Raw genomic sequence first — 19,664 nt, 5'->3', positions numbered from 1 at the left:
TTTGTCGTAGTTAGTCTGGGTCTCTTCTGTTATCTGTCTTGTCTTCATGTACAGTACAGTGTACAGATATATACGTTTGGTATGATTTCTTTAAGATTTTGTATCGGATGGCTTACTTATGTATTTGGCCTACTTATTTTATTGTTATGTAAAATGGTTTGACCTAGGTCAAAGGTAAAATTCTCAAAAAGTGCAAATCAACCCATACATATACGGGCCTCGCATTCTGGGACAGTAAATTACCCTGTATGGGATACGGGCCACATCTTCAAAGGGTTAATTTTTAATAGATAACTTTATCATTTCTAAAACAAAGGTGCAAGAGCTTGCTAGTCCTCCACGAGCAGCGAATGTAGTTGGCGACTGCGTAACAGCTTGTTTAAAATCAACGTATACATACATGTATGACAACTGTCATGAGACGTACGAGTTCCAGATGGGCCAAAGTGAACAACCGGAAGTGACGGACACAGACGCTAGTAACGGACCAAGTAATAAAAACCTGGATTTCTGGTCAAAGCTTATTCAACTTCTTACGTCGGTAATTGAACAAGACAAAACGACGTATACAGCTGTTCTAAATCAGTAAGTCCGTTCTACTTCATGGCTGTAAAAATCTAAATTTAAGTAAGAGAACACCTAGAAAACAAAATCTTAATTTACAAAGTAAATAAACTCATTTAAAGATCTTTTTTCCCACAAAATTTGAAAAATAAAATTATTAGATAAATAAAATCCAATTTGTATATTTGTAGTTTTAATAAACAAAAAGAATATTTTTACAAACATTTACATTTAACCGAATTAATGTTTTGTCTTACCGACAAGGAATTTCTTGTTGAAGATATTTTCATTTAAATTTATTTTTTCAGGTAAATAATTTTTTTTTCCAATATTTTACCTAATGTATTTGTTTTTTAGTATTTTTTTATGATTTATCCTCATTGTTTTTTTTTTCTTTGTATAGGTTTCCAAACGAATTGAATGTTGGTCAGAGAAGTGCTGACATTATGTGGACAGGGTTCGCTAATGACCTCAATAGCGCCCTCAGTGGTCAGTATAAAATACTTGTCTCGTTTACTGATATTGATAATAATTTTATTTATATTAAATTATATTTGATTGGAATTAACTTTTGAATAATAACTCTAATAATAATAATAATAATAATAATAATTTATAACTATGACTGATGATTTCTGTAAAATTTTATTTTAAGGATATGAATGAACTCTGACCCATCTCCTTTAAACATGCTATATATTTGTACATATTTTTCAATTTTTTTTTAAATTTTAATTTGAAATGTGAAATACGAAAAATATTTAAATTATGAATATCAAAATGTATTTATGTATCTATGTTATTTGGCCTCATTTTTATAAGATCAATGTCTGGTTTTTATCTTGTCAAAATATAGATTACATATATACCTACATTGTTTTCATCTAATTAATCAGCTTTCTTTTAAACAAAAACTGTTTTCATTAAATTGAAACGTGGATGTAATTAAATTTTTTAAAGCTAAATCGCCAAAAAAAAATGAATTTATTATTTTTCACTCCAAATTCGTTTTCAAATCAGTTTTTGTCACTCAAACTGCATTTCGTAACCTTGGTATGATAGTGGATCAACCATTCATTTTTTACCTCTTTATTTGACCTCTTTATTTGACCTCCTTGGAAACCAATGTTCATTGTGGAATGGGTTTCTTGCTTTAGTTATACTTTGCATGTATTATTGTTAAAAATAAAAATGTGTATTAAAAAAATTAACTTTGTTACTCAAACTGCATTTCGTAACCTTGGTATGATAGTGGATCAACCATTCATTTTTTACCTCTTTCTTTGACCTCTTTAAAGAAAATGATAACTAAAGTTTGCTATTTTTCAGAACATGAACATGAACGACTGTGTACAAGTGCAGAGTATATGAACTTACATTTCAAAGTTAAATGGATGTACAAAGAATACGTGAAACCATTGACAAAATATAAAGAAGTCACGCCAGAATATCCAAAGTATGGGAATTAAATAAGATGCTTTTACCTGTATGAATGAAATACAGTGTAAATCTCTGTCTACACTACCAAACTAGTTGGACAGAAAAAGTGTGATGTGCTTAAATATGGTAGTGATATGCTCAAAGATGGTAGAGATATGATATCATCATGACCATAATGGGCACATCACATTTTTTTGTCACATAAAATTTGATAGTGTAGACAGAGCTATAGATAGATAATGATAGTGCTATTACGTTATAGTTTCTATTTAATAGGTTGCTGGAGTTGCGATTGGTTTCTTGAGTTGCAATTGGTTGCTTGAGTTGCAATTGGTTTTTTGTTTTGCGATTGGTTGCTTGAGTTGCGATTGGTTGCTTGAGTTGCGATTGGTTGCTTGAGTTGCGATTGGTTGCTTGAGTTGCAGTTGGTTGCTTCAGTTGCGATTGGTTGCTTGAATTGCAATTGATTGCTTCAGTTGCGATTGGTTGCTTGAATTGCGGTTGGTTGCTTGAGTTGCGGTTGGTTGCTTGAGTTGCGATTGGTTGTTTGAGTTGCAGTTGGTTGCTTGAGTTGCGATTGGTTGCTTGAGTTGTAGGCAGTTGGTTGGAGTGTTTTAGTACACAATTTGAGAATGATGCCTTATTGTATGATATGTTAACAATATATCTTTGTGTTCTACTAGGTGGTTCCAACCATTTGTACTTCAATGGCTGGAGGAGAATGAGGCATTATCAATGGAATTTCTAATTGGTGCCCTTGATCGAGATAAAAACACTGGTTTTGAAAAGAACTCTATTCATGCTAAGTTTTCATGTTCTGTAGTAGATGTCTTTACCCAATTGAATCAGAGCTTTGAAATTATCCGCAAACTTGACTGTCCAGACCCAAAATGTGTTACCGAATACTTACGGACATTTTCACGGGTATGTTTATGAAATCAAATTGTACTAGTGATGTTATATTATTATATAATTTTATTATTATTTATGAGAATTAATCTAATCTAATTGGTTGATACGTAGTCATTTGTTTTATCACTTCAACAACTTGTGTATACGTGTGTACCAAAGAACTAACACAAGAATCTCCTGTTCGTCCAAAACATGTTACAATTTTGAAAGGCATTGTAGGAAAGAATAGAGCTATGGGTGGTGCCATTGTGAAAAATTAGAAAGTCAAAATCTGTAGAGGGGATCTGCTATACTGTAGGTGGATAGAATAATTGAGCCCTCTATAGGAATTAATAGTTTTGACTTCCTATGCTGTGAAATGGCATCACCCAGTTTGACCTTTTAACCCTGTACTTCCGATACTGTGTTTTGAATGCAAATTGAAGAACAGGAGATTCTTGTGTTATAAGTTATTTGGTGTGTACCAATTTGGCTAATATTTAATATAGTAATTTAATTGTTCTCTCTCTGTTTTATGTTGTTTTCAGACAATTAGTAAGGTGCTTCTTAGGTATGCTGAAATAATTAGCAAAGAGTTTGATCAATATTGTGTTACAGAAAAGAGGGTAAGATATTGATCTATGGTTAACTGAAACATTTTCATTTCTCCTTTATGATAAAATACATTTACAGTAGTATTTACATAATTACACATAATCATTACCTTTTTTATAAAATTAGTATGTAGTATATAAAAAATATATTGTGATAATAATAATTAAGTACTATATCAGAGTAATTGGTCAGATGTTTGCCCTACTCTAAAGTACTTGTACTTTATGCTAAGTACGTTTGAGAAACTTATAAGATACAAGATAACTTTATTGTCAAATAGTAATAGTAGTAATAGATGTGAAATTGGTTTTTCTCATGGCAACTTAATATAAAAATAGAATAAAATCAGTAAAATGTTAAAACACGAAGTAAAATACACAGTACAGTAAAAATATACAGATTAAAATGCATATACAGGATTTACAAAATACAAAAATTAATAAGAGGATAAATGCTATTGGGTGTTCTTAGATGTTCCCAGGTGACCAATTAATATAATGGTAATAAAAACATTTTCATAATTATTTTGTTTATTTTTTCAAAGTTGCAAGCATGTATTTTAATGAATAACATACAGCAGTTGCGAGTGCAACTCAACAAAATGTTTGAGAGCATGGGCGGAGAAAAACTGGATGAGAAAGCAGCAGAGACGTTGACAAAGCTGCAGGAATCGCTCAACGAAGTGCTCGACAGACTTAGTCAGGTGTACGCCAAAAGGTACAGCGTCAATCAAACAAGCAAAATAAAATGATTTCTCAACAAATCATTAACATTTATTTTTTTAAAGCGTGTAAAAAAAAGTGTTACATCAAAATATACACAAACAAATAAATGTACGCTATGTTTTATATATTTACAATTTTCTTTTTTCTCTTTATTTTAATTATGTTGTCTTCATATCTAGTTTGGAAAAACAAATTCAAGCAAAAATTGAGGAGTTTAGCGTAATACTTGCTAAGATCAAAGGTCAGGGCAACGTCGCATTGGGTCAACCCAGTCAGCGTAGCATCGTACAAGAGGAAGCTGATGCAGTACTCTGTCCACTCGTTGGTCTCTTAGATGAAAAGTATGTACATTGTTTATATATTATGCATTTTGTGTTTTCAGTGTTTTTTCGTCCAAAATGGCCGAGTATTACTGGAATTACCAAACCCTTCGGCAGTTGCAAAGAAACTGGTCTAAAACGCATTTTTTGTAGAATTTGCCGTTCTAATGTAGCTTAATGGATAAAGTGAAATTAAAAAGTGCCCCCAACGGCGCCAGCATCAGACTTCGGGTTGAGGAGGAGATAGAGGAACAAATTTTGGCTTAGTGCTATTATAATATAGTAGAGTAGTTAAAGTAGAGCACCTTGTTTTATTCAATAAATTGTAGACAAAATGTGTATTTAGTTATGCTACTTTGTGGTCCCTCTGTTATCTTCGAATGAGAGACAATTTATGTTTTAACACTATGGGCAATTCAGAAGGCACCAATATTAGGAGGTCAATTTATTTGGTTCCGAAGCTATCCCCCCAATAGGGTTTTTATTGTATATCTTTCTTTATTGTCAATTGCAATTTTAACGTAATAGATTTCAGGTAACATTCTAATTCAATTTTCTTAATATAGTCTCATGGATTTAAATCAAAATTGCGAGAAGACGGTCTTGAAGAAACTATTAAAAGAGATTTGGAAAATCTCGATGACTAATCTCGAAAAAACTGTTGTACTACCCCCTATGTCTGATATGTCGGTAAGTGCTCAAAATATTTTGGTGTTGTCAAAGTTATTTGTTATAATAATGTACTATTCAAACGAATTGAAAATGTTTTGCTAACAAAATGCTGAGAAGCATTTGGTTTGAAAGTCTGTAAACCCTGCTGTCTGAACCAATTGCACCTGGCAACATTTAAGAATGACCACTAACACTTAATAGGGTTATTAAAGTTTTTTAATTTTCTTAATTATATAATTTGATTAAATGATTTTTTTTATCTGTGAGATGAATCCTGCAGTTAAACCACACTAACAAATGATGTTTTTATTTTAATTTGAACTTTTTGAGGTTCTATGTGAAGTTTGGGGTCTAAGTTTAAATATACACCAATTAAAATCCATTAAATTTTAAAATAATTAAGGAACTTTCAATTTGCGATGACCAAACTACGTCATGTTGGTTTATTGTTCACATGCAGGAATATTGGGACCTGTCTACATAGATTTGATGATGACACATCGATTGACCTGACATGACTTGACTTAGGTTAGTTGTCAGTCATCGTAAATGGAAAGTTTCCTATAAGCATAGTAGAACCTACTTCCCTATTAAGGTCATTCCCTATTTGGAAGACCTCTCTGTAAGGGACACTGTGTTGGGGCCTGAGGCTGTTATATAAAAATTAACAATTACATTTGAACCTCAATAAGTTGATGTCGTTATATTTTTTTTTAAATTATTTTTATTTTTTGAATTTATAATTTATAATATTGATGATTAACAATTTAGTTACCTTGTACTATAATATAAAGTAGTTGATTAGTTTTATAATATATATTGATTTTAACAATTTAGCTACTATATTATAAAGAAAAATGCTTTTTCATTTTTTTTTTTATCCTGGATTAAAGTTGTTTTTATTTTTAATTATGTAAGTACAAATTAGACTATTTGTTCACCAAACGGTTCAAGTGCATGTGGGTTATCAAAAACACGTTTCACTTTTTGGTTTTAATAAAATTTTTTTATGGTTTTTGGTTTTCTCCTTGTTTGTCAAAAGCCAAGTGTAAAAATAAGTAAAAAAACTTTAAAGCCCCCTTCCCTACGTTTTTTAGATCTAATTTAAGATCACAAACTATATTTAATGTAAAAATAATACTATATGGTCTTATTGCAATAACTTTTTTCGTCTTTAAACGGTTAAAAATGTGAAAAATAAGTCGATTCTAATAATTATAGCGGCCCGCTATAAATCCCAAAATGCATTGCGCGCGGATTGATATTTTTGTTTTTCACCTGTAATTCGCCCACTGATCGATCGTGAGGCCAAAACAAATGGAAGACTCCTAACTTTTCAGCGAAAATACCAGGTTTCCCCCAATTTGTATCAACGGAGTCTGGCAAAAATAGAAAGACAATTAATGCAACTATACAACGTCAGGCTAGGTATATAGCGTACGATTTTTGTACGTTACCGATGTTTACCAGCTAGGCCTACAAAACTAAGCCTAGCTAGGCTAGGCCTAAGACCGTCCACGAGAGGTCGATCGCCGCGAGCTACTTAGGTAGTGCATTGTTTCTCACTTTTTATCATAATTTACCATAAAACGTACATTTAAGACAAGAAATGACATGGTTTAATGTTTTTAAAGTGATATATATGTATTATTTTCCAAAAAACGTCCAAAATTGCAGGGAAGGGGTCTTTAATATAACAAGAAAAATATGGAAATTTAGATTTTAAGATCAAGTAAAGTACTTCGAACCATTAAATTATTTCAATTATTAAATTGATTTATCAAATTAAATTAATTAATACTCTCTGTTATTATATGAGCTGATGCAAATTAAAAGTATGGATAGTGTTATGAATGAAAAACTTAAGGAGACCCTGTCTTCTGTACCATCGGTACCGGTAAGTATAAGGCTTGAAATTGCCGCCTAAAACCAGTTCAAACCAGTTCAAACTTATGCTACATGTTTTTGCAAAGTAATTCTGCATCAGCATCTAAAGTAAAGATTAACCCTAATACATTGCTTGCTATTTGAAAAAAAAAAACTTTTACCAAATAACATTAGCTAATTTAGTAAATACTAATTAATTATCTACTCCACTTAGGTCGTGTTATACAACACCCTAAATTTGAACACGGCTTAAATTTTTAGCGTGTTGTTCGGACCGAGGTCAACCCACCTTAACATTTGCTGTTATACTAGAAATCACGATACCATGTTGTACCGGAAGTTTCATCAACACGCAGTGCATGCTAGGATAAAAGGTCAAATCGTTGATCGCTTGAATTGAATTGTTGGCTGGGTTGTTGTCAACAAATCATCGTCGCCTCCTCGCTGTCCGATGTATTCGCGCGGTTTTTACCATTTTCATTATTGTATTCGTTCACGTTTGCATTGTTGTTTATTTTGTTCTCGGTTCATTTAAATTAATAAAAGTTATTTTAAGGGTTTCATTGTTTCATCTATACACTATGGAAGAAGATGCCATTTTTGCGATGTTATTTTTTATTCTGTTTGGAGTGGGAAACGATAGTCTATCTATAGAGGCCTACTACCACTACGAGTTGGCCCTACCAGGCTAGGCGTAAGACGTGGTAGGAGGATGATTACTGGCAGCGAAGCAGCAATAAATGGGCCCAATCTTGTTAGACGTCGCATGACATGATTGATATTACGACCTGTTTTAACGAGAGGTCAAAATATACCCTGAGGACACTTCCAACACGGTAACGGCGACCGGGAATCCACCAAATTTTAGGATTCAGCCAAGTAGCCTTTTTTGCAATTAAAATCTCATTACACGGAATCTCTTTGTTGTTATACAACACACTTCTCGTAGGCGTGTAGAATATGCGTGTAATAGCGTGTTGTATAAACGCGCCCTTAGAGTGACTCCAAAGAAGACCGAGATGAGTTGGAGCATATTTTTTAACACTATTTTGAAATGCAATTAAACTCTAAAATTATAAATCAAAAGGCAAATTACTGAAAAAAATGTAAACAGCTACATATAGATTGTACAGATTTCGAGCAACTAGTCCTTCCTTTAACTCTTACTTTATAATACACTCACTGTAATGGAATCAACTACTTTCAAATATTAGGCCTATAATATGAATACTTACAGTTAGATAAAATAATTTATTGTCAATTGATAAATATGAAATACACTGAATATGCAATAAGCTTGTTGTTAGCTTGTTATAGCTTAGTTTGCTTTTGCCATTAATGGACAATAATTGTTAATTAAACTATCAGTTTTGCTGATTCATAGAATTTTAATAATTTATTTAAACATTTATGTTATTAAGATCAGTAATTCAAGCATTAATAAACAATTGTTAACAAACTAAATGATGTATTCATCTATAACATTGCATTTTAAGGCTCTGTCTACAAACTTTATATGAAAAATATGATGTGCTCATATATGGACAAGATGATGTCATCACAGCCATATTTGGGTATATCACTACCATATTTGGGCACATCACACTTTTTTTGTCAAACTAGTTTTATAGTGTAGACATGAGCTATAGGGCTTGTGTTCTTGACCCTTTGGACATTTTGTACTAGCACTTTATATGCAAATAAATATTGGCCTTGTAATAGTTCAGATACTTGAATTAGGCTAGTTGAAATGTGTTGTTGTGTTGTAGCCCAAAGTACTATAAAATAAGGCTAAAATTATCTGTACCAACTTAATTGGAAAATATAGGTAGATAATTATTATTGTCTCAGAAACAGTAATGAACTATATCATCCATTAATGATCACAACCTAATTATGTATTACCTATTAACCTAAAACTGTATTGAGCTCTTGCGCCTGAATTAAAATATCAAAGGTCAACAATGATGAAAAACTTTAATTAGACTTGGCACAAAACATAATAATTAACTTGGCTGGAGAACAGGGTGTAGAATAATCTGTATTAATAGTACACCTATAATTTATGCAACATTACCATAAGTTTGCTATAAAAAAAAAGTGGTTATATTACTTTAGATGTTATACAAGTACAGGAATGATTGAAAGAATAGAGTTGAATGTTTCAGTCCAAGAACTAGACTCTCTAACTTAGTTGACATATTAAATAGGACTCCCTAACTTGGTTGACATGATCAGTTCAATCCAGAATAAAAGTACCGGTACTTAAAACTTAAAAATCATACATACTGTAATGTTAGCATTCCAAAAGGCATAGATTTACAAAAGAAAAAGGAATTGTTATGTGTGTTTTAACAATTTTGGTACGGATTTAAAAAACAAAAAAAATCGTATTCTAATTAATTGTTTTCCAACAATTTATATAAGCATCTTACAATTTACCCAACCTACCAAATGATGTAAACCATACTATCTTGTCTTGAAAAAATCCTACTTTTTCTTTTCCTTTTCCAGTTTTACCCCTCCTCATGTTATATAATTATAATTACCATTTTGAACTGGACTTAATTATTTATTGTTGCTTTTGCATAATGCTACTAATTGCAATCAGTAGGAAAATATTAATATGTACCAAAGATAATTAATAAAAAAAATGCAAAACAACTGTTGTTTTTCCTTTCACATTTTTAATTAATAATGGAAACATTATAGTGCAAAGATCTGGCTATTGCATTATACTATATACGAATGGGTTTACAATGTTTTAATTCAATTATTAAATATATCGCAATCAAATAATAATAATTACTATGCATACTTTACTTATATACATTTATATTTGTAATGTACACATATTTAAGGATTATTTTTTTGTATTATTTTATATATTTTTAAATCTTTGTTTTTTTAATTTATTACTTATATTGGTGTTTAGTTGGTGTATTATTTTGATGCATTGTAAAATCTTGTACGGAGGATAAATGGTAAAATGTAACTTTTATTTCTTTTTGATTGCTGATGCAGAAAAATTCTATATTAGCCTCATTCAATCCAAATACGTTAGTCAAATTACCGGGTCAGGACAATACAGTCGCACGGAAGTTAGCTCAGCATGCTGAGGGTAACAAATGGTTAACCACCGCTCTGGTAAACACCAATTTGCATAAATTTGCATATCACTAACATGTGCATATTTTGTGAACTTGTGAAAATGTGTGCTGAATATATTAGTTCATATTAAATACAATTTTTAGTAAATCTGCCTTTAATATTTTTGATTTAAAAAAAAATCCAATCAATAATATGAACTGATTTATTTGGTCGGACACGCTGTTTCTGTTTCGTATGCTATTTTCATTTTGTTGTTTTTCTTTCATTTGGTTGACAATATTTCTCCCATTTTTAGTCTGCAATGGTTTAAATAATTGTGATATATATGAATGAAAATGCTGCTTTTTTTTAAAGATATAAATCTTCCTAAAAACTTTCTACTTTCTGCGTTGAAAGCTGCTTTTCTGAAAAAAAATTTTTATTTTTATTTGGAATAATGCGAAAGTTATAAATACAGAGTTAAATTCTGCAAAAATAAAATCTGCGTGCATGATGATCAATCTTAGATTTCCTAACATATTTGTTCAAAGTACTGTATTTTTCTACCCCTGTTGTTAATAGACTTTCCCATTTTCCCCCAATGTTACATGGTATATTGTGCACTACAGAAAATCACATTCACCTCACCTTGAAAATCTGCACTCAATATTTTAGATTTTATCAGTGATAAGTTGGAGTACTTTATGATAAAATACTGGTAGGTAACCAAGCATCAATAAATCTTTAAACTATAAATTGAAATATTTCAGGGATAATCAAAATTAAGACATATTTCAACAATTCTTATAATTCTTAACAGAAATACACCCACAAAATTATGTTGTGTTTTCTATGGCCCTTAATGTAATCCTCTGATCATTTTAAATCATAATCAAAATACTTTAATAACAATACTCTGAATGGAAATAACTTCCCTGATTTGATTGGCTGAAAGTTAGTAAATCAAGTATTACTTATTTGATTGTATAGATTTGATCACCTTGTTACTACATAATGCACAAATGCCTGTCTCCTACCAAAACTTAAATTATTAAACTGTAATTTGATTGGAAGTTATTTTAACCAATGATATCTCAACTCACTAATTAGATCTCCTGACTGTTTTAGAGGAGAATATATAATTAAACAAACAATAAACAATCGGTTAACAATTATAATTTAATAAATAAATAAATAATCATGTTTTATCAACAACATTTTCTTATCTTGTGTATCCGTTGCTATCACTTTCAGCATTAAACAGACTTGAAATTGTGAGTGTATTCAGTGATGCTGTTGTTGTAATAGTACATTGCTTTCTAAACCTTTTGTTTTGTTGTCTCCCTGTTTGGTCTTAGTGCTGAATTACTGTCCTTCATTTATTTTGTATTGGCTAACAATGATTGTATTAAAAAAGTGTTTTTTAAAAGATTAAATTAATCTGTGTAATTGTTTTTTAATTGTTTGGTTGTAGTTATTTTTAATCAAGACTTTTTATACTCTAAACTGTGTATTAGTAGCGTATCTTGCACACAAGAGGAAACATTTTATTTAGCAGGTGATTCTTTTTTGACGGTCCTCATGTGATTATTATTGTGTATTCTTATTGTTTTTATTTATATTTTCAGGATATGGGTAAAGAAGAAGGCAAGAACCTGACTCCAAAACAGTGTGCTGTCGTTGACATGGCACTGGATAAGATAAAGGTTTGTACTATTATACAAGGTGTCACATGCAACAACATAATAATAATAAAATCTTTATTTTAAAACGGATTGAGGCTAGTTCACAACAAAATGTGTTCCTCCACGAGGACGTATAAAAGAAACAACTACATTAAAATGATGCATGCATTGTGGATAGTAAAAACCAAAGTTCACTAATCTATGGTTCTCTAATATTGGAACCATATCGCCTTTAACTAATCTATGGTTCTCTAATATTGGAACCATATCGGGTTTAACTAAATAATAAAATTGTTTCTTGTTATTTATTACAGTCGTACTTCCATGCATCCGGTAGCGGTCTTAGAAAGGCATTTTTAGAGAGAAGTGAAGAGCTGCAGTCACTACGATACGCTCTCTCCTTGTACACTCAAACCACAGATACGTTAATAAAGACGTTTGTCAAGAACCAAACAACTCAAGGTAGGGCTACAAGTTTCTCACATTCTTTCCATATTAAAACATTCAAAATTATAGATTCATGTTGAAATTTTGAAAGCTCTAGAAGAAAATGGCTTGAATAAAACAATGAAGAAAAGATTAAATGAAATGTCCTAGGTACAGTATAAACGGTAATGTGACCTGTGGTGACCTATGACCTACTCTCAGGGTAAGGCCATTGTTCTTTATACAATTGTTCTTTTGTGAGTCTACATATCGTAATTATCCAAACAATATTCCACTAAAGTTCTAAGTTATACAAAAACTGTACAGAAAATTAAGGTAAGTAATATAAAGTTCACTTTATATATTTTTTCTTTGGGAACATTATTTTATATATAATATATATATTTTCATATAGGCCATTGGTTTTTCCAACATTCCAATAGCATCAGTATTTGTGTTGTAGAACAATCTATAATCTATACTGTACAATACAAATGGTAGTCTACTACTTCATAAAACTTGATAAAATGTAATCGTTTTATGTATACTTTTTACTAAAATAGTCATTCGGAAAAATCGTATTGAGGCAACAGGTAAACACTCATTTTAAAATTAGTTTGGTATTGTTGTTTACTAAATCTAACAATTATAACAGTTTTACAATTGAAAATTAAAATCTCACGATAATATAAACACAATTCTAAGGTTTAATGTTTTTTTTAATTTTTTTATTTACTGTATAAATATTCTTTAAAATGTTATTTTTCCTGTATCATTACAAAATAAATTGTAGTATTGTGTATTGTGATCTGTTTCTTTCTCTTTACAAAGCACATTTCAAGAATTTCTAACTCTTTCTACTCCGATAAAGTGTTGTTCTTCTTATAAGTACTATAATTAAGGACTTATATTACAAATATTGTAGGATAATGATGCATAATTTTACTCTGAATGGTGTATTCCATATGAGCAAAGGTCAAATACATTCAAATTGATCTGATTTGTTATCACATGCTAGTCCCTGCCACTACAACTCTGCTAGGGATATTGTAAACATTTAAATAGGAACTTTTAAGTCTAGTGTGCACTAGCAAACCTTACTTGTCCACTCGAGCAAAGTTTGGCAAGAAAAGTTGTCCAAAATTTGCTAGGATAGACCAGTTAAAAACTTCAGCACACTGCAGAAAACTAGTTTTCAGCAGTTAGGTTGTGAAGAAACTAGTGCTAAGGTTTATAAACTCAACAGTTTTTAGGTGCTTTGCAGTCAACTGATTCTCCAGATAAAATAAGATACAAACCAGCCTCATTAACTTCTGGAATCACAAACTTCTTCAAACAGTTGCAAACTTAGCATTCATAAAAAAGTTTGGTGAAGTTAGCTAGTGTTTGGAAGTAGCAGGAGCCATGCTTCTGCCATGAAAACAAATCTAGTAGCACTCTTCCCACAAGAAACATAGCCAGATAATCTATTGATGACTTTGTTAAGATTGGATTGGAAAAAATACTGCTATTGCCTGTACAACATTTTTGTTTTAAATAATTCTTTGTCATTTCAATCAAGAAACTTTACAAGTTCATTATAGATATATATACAGTACTACCTCATTTTGAATAATTTAATCTGAATAATAAAGTAACAATGACAAGGAGAGATTGGATTTGTTCTAACTGGCACTGCTTTTATTTTAATATCTTAACTATTGTCTTTTGATTTTTGTCAGTTTTTAATTGCATAAGCAGGTGCACTGACACATGTCTTTGCTTATTAACTATGTGGGAAATAAACCAATTCTTAAGGTCGATATATTAATGTAGTACGTTCCAATAACATTTAAATCTAAATTTTTTTTTTATTCTTCTGCTTGCATTTGTTTAATGTTAAGCATGGGTAACTGTGTAATTTTGTTGTCAAAGCAATAATAATATTGCTGAATAGCATCACTCTAATAAATAATTTCCAAAAGCGCCAATGAATGGAGAAGCTAACATGTGAAACAACACCTCTAAGACAGCTCCTCCTCCTCAACGAAAGTTGAATTAGAACTAGATAAAGATAATTTTACCTAGAGATATGATCTGATATGATTGTTGTGTGCCTCAAACTAGTCTACTAGTCTCTTGCCTCAATCAGAGTTGTGATATGGAATGTTGGTCTTTATTGCTCTAGAACTCTGACTGCATTCTTGTCAGCAATATCAGTGTTTTCACTTGATCTTTTAAGTAAGATTGTGCATGATGTTGTCTATAGTATATGGATAACGTAAATAACTCTTTTCCATTTGTTGGTATAACAAGCTGTGTGTTTTGTGCCAGTTATTCTACAAGTGCTAATGCAGTATTTTGTCTTATTTAACTGTTTCTACAGTTGTTCTTTCTCACGCTTTTCATGTTTTTATTCCGACAAACATTTATCACTGTATGCAAATTAGGTATGTTAATTATGACTATGTAATATTTCATTACACATTTGAATAGAACGGAAAAAAGTTGAAGAAGAAGAGCCTCCGCCACCAGGTAAATTGTTAAACTTAAATGTATTTGTACTAAATCATCAGAAAACTTAATTGTAGCAACACAATTTAACTAAGGTTCTAATGTATAATGATAGTAATATGCTTTATTTAAACTCAAAAACTTGACTCAATTGGCAGTTTTTCTGCAAGGCCATGTATAAAAACAAAAATATTCACAAACAAAAACCTTCACTACAATACATTATACTGAAATATAAATACTAATAAACAATCTTAACTTCTGTTTTTGATGTTTAGAAATAACTACTGAATAGATTAAAAATATGTAGCTAAAGAAGTTAAAAATTGGGTGACAAAAAACTGTATGCAAGATTTCAGTATAGTTTTATTTCCTGTACTTTAATTTTCGATTACTTATTCTAACTAAAGATGAGAAAAAGAAAAAGAAGAGGAAAAAGAAAAAAGAGAAAGAGGGTGAAGCAAAGGCAGAACCAGGTAAATGGTTTTGTAACTAACAACATAGAGTAATCTAATTATTACTCCATGCTAACAAGGAGTAGTAGGCTAATGTTCCAATAGTATATAACAGTTACTAAAAAACTATACATTTTTGTCCCTAGCATTTGTTCTTTAAAGGTCTTTGTTTGAAAAAAAATGTAAACTTTGTAGAGTACAGTACGTATAGTATTCAATAATTTATTTGGGTTTAAATTAATTAGTAACATATTTTTCTTTTATTATATTGTGAAATAGAAGCCAAACCAGCTGAACCTGAACCAACAGGTATGAAATGCCTTGTTATAATTAGCATAAAATATTTTATGTTTCAAATTTTAACAATTTTCTATTTAGTGGCCTTTAGAAAATTATGATGGGTCTTTCAGTTTAGCTTAGTGAAAATCTTAATATAGATCTTATTTTCAACTTAATTACCATACATAATAATAAGTTACAAAATCTAAATATTTAATATTATACAGTTTCACAGGTTTCTTTTACTTTTTCCCAGACTATGAGTTAAAATGCCATATTTTCTAATGTACCATTTAATTTTAAATTTGTCACAGTATGATTAACTTTTACAAATTAAATCTTGATTAAGAGTAGACAATAAAAATGTTTTTCTTTTAAAATTTAAAAACAGTTGACTTGACTCCACCGACAGGTACCGTAACACTGCTTCATGCTTTTAAGAAAATGTTAATAAATTACGTACAAAAGAAAAGCAAATGTGTAACTTTATTTTTGTAGATATAAATTATGTGCAGATGTAAATATTTGTACATTTTGATACTGCTACAGCACATTTATAATTCTTTTATTAAACAATGAATACATTATGTAATGTATATAGATTTAAGCATGTGGCTACAGTAGATGGCAATGCAACAGAGCACATTGTCTGAGGTGCGTTGAATGTTTGTAGGATCAAGCAGCTTTGCTTATAGCTACAGTACTATATCAATACACACCATTTGTGACCAGCTTGATCCAGGTGCATGGGCATATCCCCTATTACTTTGTGTATCAAGCTCTATAGTGTCTCTTTCAAATTGTAAAATTTATTAAAACAATGAATACATTATAGAAAAATTATAACAATAATTAAGCTAAAGTGCCGTTTTTTATTACAATTATTGCTATTTTCCAAAATGTCATCAAATAGTTTAGAAAAAAAAGTGACTGTCTTTTTGTACCATTTCAATATTACATAGGCTATGCAAAATAATTCTTGTTGCTTTTTGACAACTTGATAACATAATCTTAACATTAAATTTGTAATCTAATTATTACTCTTTGTATTAAAAATAGATTTAGCACTTCCCGATTCGACAGGGCCAAAAGGTAAACAGCAAATGTTTATATTTTTAATTTGTTGTTTATGTTCCATACAACATGAAAGATCACACTGCAATGTTCTAAAACATGTTTGTATATGATGGTGATAGATCACACTGCAATGTTCTAAAACATTTTTGTATATGATGGTGATACATTGAATGCAGTCTTTAAGCCAAACATTATTCTTCTAGCTTTACATATGATATTCTACACATTATATTTCATAAACAGCCTTCTACACTTAAGATATATGTACAGTTTTTTTGACTGTTAAACTTTTCAACATTTAACTGTTAACATTAACCTGCTCATCTCAAACATTTTTTTTCTTCACATTTACAAAATAAACTTTACTAATTTATTTGCATATCACCTTCTACACTTAATTGTGACAATATTCTGAATATAATAATTGAATTTAAAGAAAAGTTAAAAAAAAAACATAGTAAAAGACAAGATATTTATTTTATATGGTTTAATAATTATTTTTTATTTGTATTGTATTTTTTAATAGTACCATTTGAAATAATAGAAAAGATTGAGCCAACAGGTAAAATGCATTATTTATTACAAGAAATAGTTCTATATTATAATATTTAATAATAATTTTAATCTAAAGACTTGATTTTTATAATAAATAACTATATCCCAGTGCATGACAAAATGTACATTACATTGTAGCATTAAAATTTAATTTAATTTTCTGATTATACATACTAGATTTTTTATTTGATTCTTTGAATGATTTTTGGGAAGAAATAGTTTAAAGAAGCACTCAATACAAATTAGTAGCTATAATAATATTAAACTTCTAACGTTTCAAAATTAACTCTCAGTATATCACCAGGTGGTTTAGAATTTCTTCTATGCCTGTAAATATTAATAAATTTAAATAATTATTTTAAACATTATTTTTCTATCATACTATAGTAAACATACAAGGTTCAGCTCCGCCAGGTAACATAATTATCAGTATTATGTTGTGGATAATTTGATGTTGATTTTAGGTTTTTTTAGCTGTTTTTGATAACTGTCTGTAGCAATCTGAACTTCATAACTTTATCTTGTTACCATAAGACAACATGTCGGCTATAGAATAATCTGGTTGTTTTAACTACTCACTTTTTTGTTGTAAAAGCAAAAATTGTGTGATTCTTAAATAAACTGTTTTTAAGGTGTTTGTGAGTTAATGTTTTCAAATTCAATACATATTTTCACTTTCTTTGTGTAAAGTGTTGACTTTTTGCTTTGACTTTAACAGCATTGCAATTGTGGAGCACGTCTATTGCTTTGTATTTTATTGGAGAAGTTTTTCGTTTTTAAAGATGTAAACTTAATCTTTGTTTTGTTCTAAAACTCGACATTCAATAAATTTGAATGTTTTCTCTACTGAACATTTACATTCAAATTCACTAATATATCTAACATCAGTTGAGTAAGAATATGTCAAATTGTTCTTGAGCTACTTTACAAACTTACAATATGGCTTTAGTAAAACGGTTGGCTGTGTGTTAACATTGGTGATTCAAAAAACAGGTTTGTGCTTTTTGATTTATTTTGGATGCAAATCTACCATGCCAGGCAACTGTAAGTATGATAATAGTATCAGACTTTTCCTTTATAGAATTCCTTCTAAATATGTTTGAGAAAAAAATATGTAGATATGGAAAAAGGTTTGTAAACCATTCATCTGTTGAAATAAAAATGTGTCTGATTTTATCAACCAATATACTAAGGTTGGTTTCCGTACTACGGTATTCGTAGTCCACAACAATGAAATAATATCAACACACTTAATATCATCATTTTGCTGGAAAAATTTCTTTGAAAAAGTAAGTATAGCTTTGATCTGTAAGCTTTTAACTAACCAAACACTATTCTTATTTGTTTTACAGAAAATGTCATTTTTTTTGTATAAAGAGTAAATTTAAGTGTATGCTTGATAAGTGTACTAATTTTAAATGTCATTGTTTCAAGTTGTATGATGTACTATTAATCATTAAAATTATCTTTTTTTGTATGTAAAAAATCTTATCACAAATTTTATGCGATATTGCACAAGTTGAAATTATAATTGTCAATGTTCACATGGAATGCTGGTTTGGAAAGTATGTTGTGTGGTAACAAATTACAAATACAATCTTAGTAGCATTCCTGCACCATAGTGCACTTACTGCTGTTATTGTCTGGGAACCATGGACAGACCAGAAGAGAACCGACTCCTTGTCTTAAACTGTTAACATATAACCTGGTCATCTCAAACAGTTTTTTAACTGTTAAACTGTTAACACTTAACTGTTAACATTTAACATTTAACTTTAACATTAACTTGGTTATCTCAAACTTTAACTGTGTTGAATACTATTCATTAAATGCTAACTGCAACTATTTTTCTTTTTCAGATTTACCAAGTACATCTGATAATGTAGGAGAGGTATCTATTCAGGTTGATTTATTCACTCATCCAGGTACAGGAGAACATAAAGTAACAGTCAAAGGTACGATAATGATTCTCAACAAATTTGTGAACTTTTATCTTTACTATACACCAAAATAGAAAATAATATATAATACTAAATCGGCGATAAATTGGTAACAGTGGCTTAGGCTGCTTTTTTGCTTTCTTGACAGCTAGTGACTATGATTTTATATTCTCTCCTTGTGTCGTGTTTGTTTAATTTTGGTTTAATCTGTGTTATATTTTGTTATATTTTGTAAAAAGCATCTTTTGCCTGAATAAATAATGATAATAATAATAATAAAAGTATATTGTAATAACTATAGAAGGAAATCTTTCGATATTCCATTTTAGTTGTTGCTGCAAATGACTTGAAGTGGCATACAACGAGTATGTTCCGACCGTTCGTAGAAGTTAATATGATTGGGCCGCATCTCAGTGATAAAAGACGCAAGCATTCCACAAAATCAAAGAGCAACAACTGGGCTCCAAAATACAATGAAACTTTCCACTTGTAAGTATCATCTTTTTTTTAAAATATGTATGATCAAATAGTGCCTGGATTTTAATCTGTA

At 30.1% G+C, this 19,664-nt stretch overlaps 1 protein-coding gene across 10 annotated transcripts in view; it reads left to right on the top strand.

The window, feature by feature from the left end:
• The window catches only part of LOC140062288 (protein unc-13 homolog B-like), a 130,015-nt gene that overhangs the window by 106,391 nt on the left and 3,960 nt on the right, over positions 1 to 19,664 (top strand). For 8 of the 10 annotated variants that reach the window (XM_072108438.1, XM_072108436.1, XM_072108435.1 and 5 more), the window contains 20 exons: positions 317 to 585; positions 968 to 1,053; positions 1,894 to 2,020; positions 2,688 to 2,928; positions 3,444 to 3,521; positions 4,055 to 4,227; positions 4,415 to 4,576; positions 5,122 to 5,245; positions 10,139 to 10,261; positions 11,833 to 11,910; positions 12,204 to 12,351; positions 12,879 to 12,908; positions 14,791 to 14,829; positions 15,219 to 15,284; positions 15,543 to 15,572; positions 16,602 to 16,634; positions 17,146 to 17,181; positions 17,562 to 17,588; positions 19,034 to 19,129; positions 19,444 to 19,603. In XM_072108438.1, the coding sequence (XP_071964539.1) occupies positions 317 to 585; positions 968 to 1,053; positions 1,894 to 2,020; positions 2,688 to 2,928; positions 3,444 to 3,521; positions 4,055 to 4,227; positions 4,415 to 4,576; positions 5,122 to 5,245; positions 10,139 to 10,261; positions 11,833 to 11,910; positions 12,204 to 12,351; positions 12,879 to 12,908; positions 14,791 to 14,829; positions 15,219 to 15,284; positions 15,543 to 15,572; positions 16,602 to 16,634; positions 17,146 to 17,181; positions 17,562 to 17,588; positions 19,034 to 19,129; positions 19,444 to 19,603 (2,126 nt within the window). The remainder of the gene's footprint in view (positions 1 to 316; positions 586 to 967; positions 1,054 to 1,893; positions 2,021 to 2,687; positions 2,929 to 3,443; positions 3,522 to 4,054; positions 4,228 to 4,414; positions 4,577 to 5,121; positions 5,246 to 10,138; positions 10,262 to 11,832; positions 11,911 to 12,203; positions 12,352 to 12,878; positions 12,909 to 14,790; positions 14,830 to 15,218; positions 15,285 to 15,542; positions 15,573 to 16,601; positions 16,635 to 17,145; positions 17,182 to 17,561; positions 17,589 to 19,033; positions 19,130 to 19,443; positions 19,604 to 19,664) is intronic. The other 2 variants (XM_072108440.1, XM_072108442.1) reach the window with 2 other exon arrangements.

Source organism: Antedon mediterranea, chromosome 11 (assembly GCF_964355755.1).
Source record: "Antedon mediterranea chromosome 11, ecAntMedi1.1, whole genome shotgun sequence".
NCBI classification, from domain to species: Eukaryota; Metazoa; Echinodermata; class Crinoidea; order Comatulida; family Antedonidae; genus Antedon; species Antedon mediterranea.
This window is presented reverse-complemented; position numbering and strand designations above follow the sequence as displayed.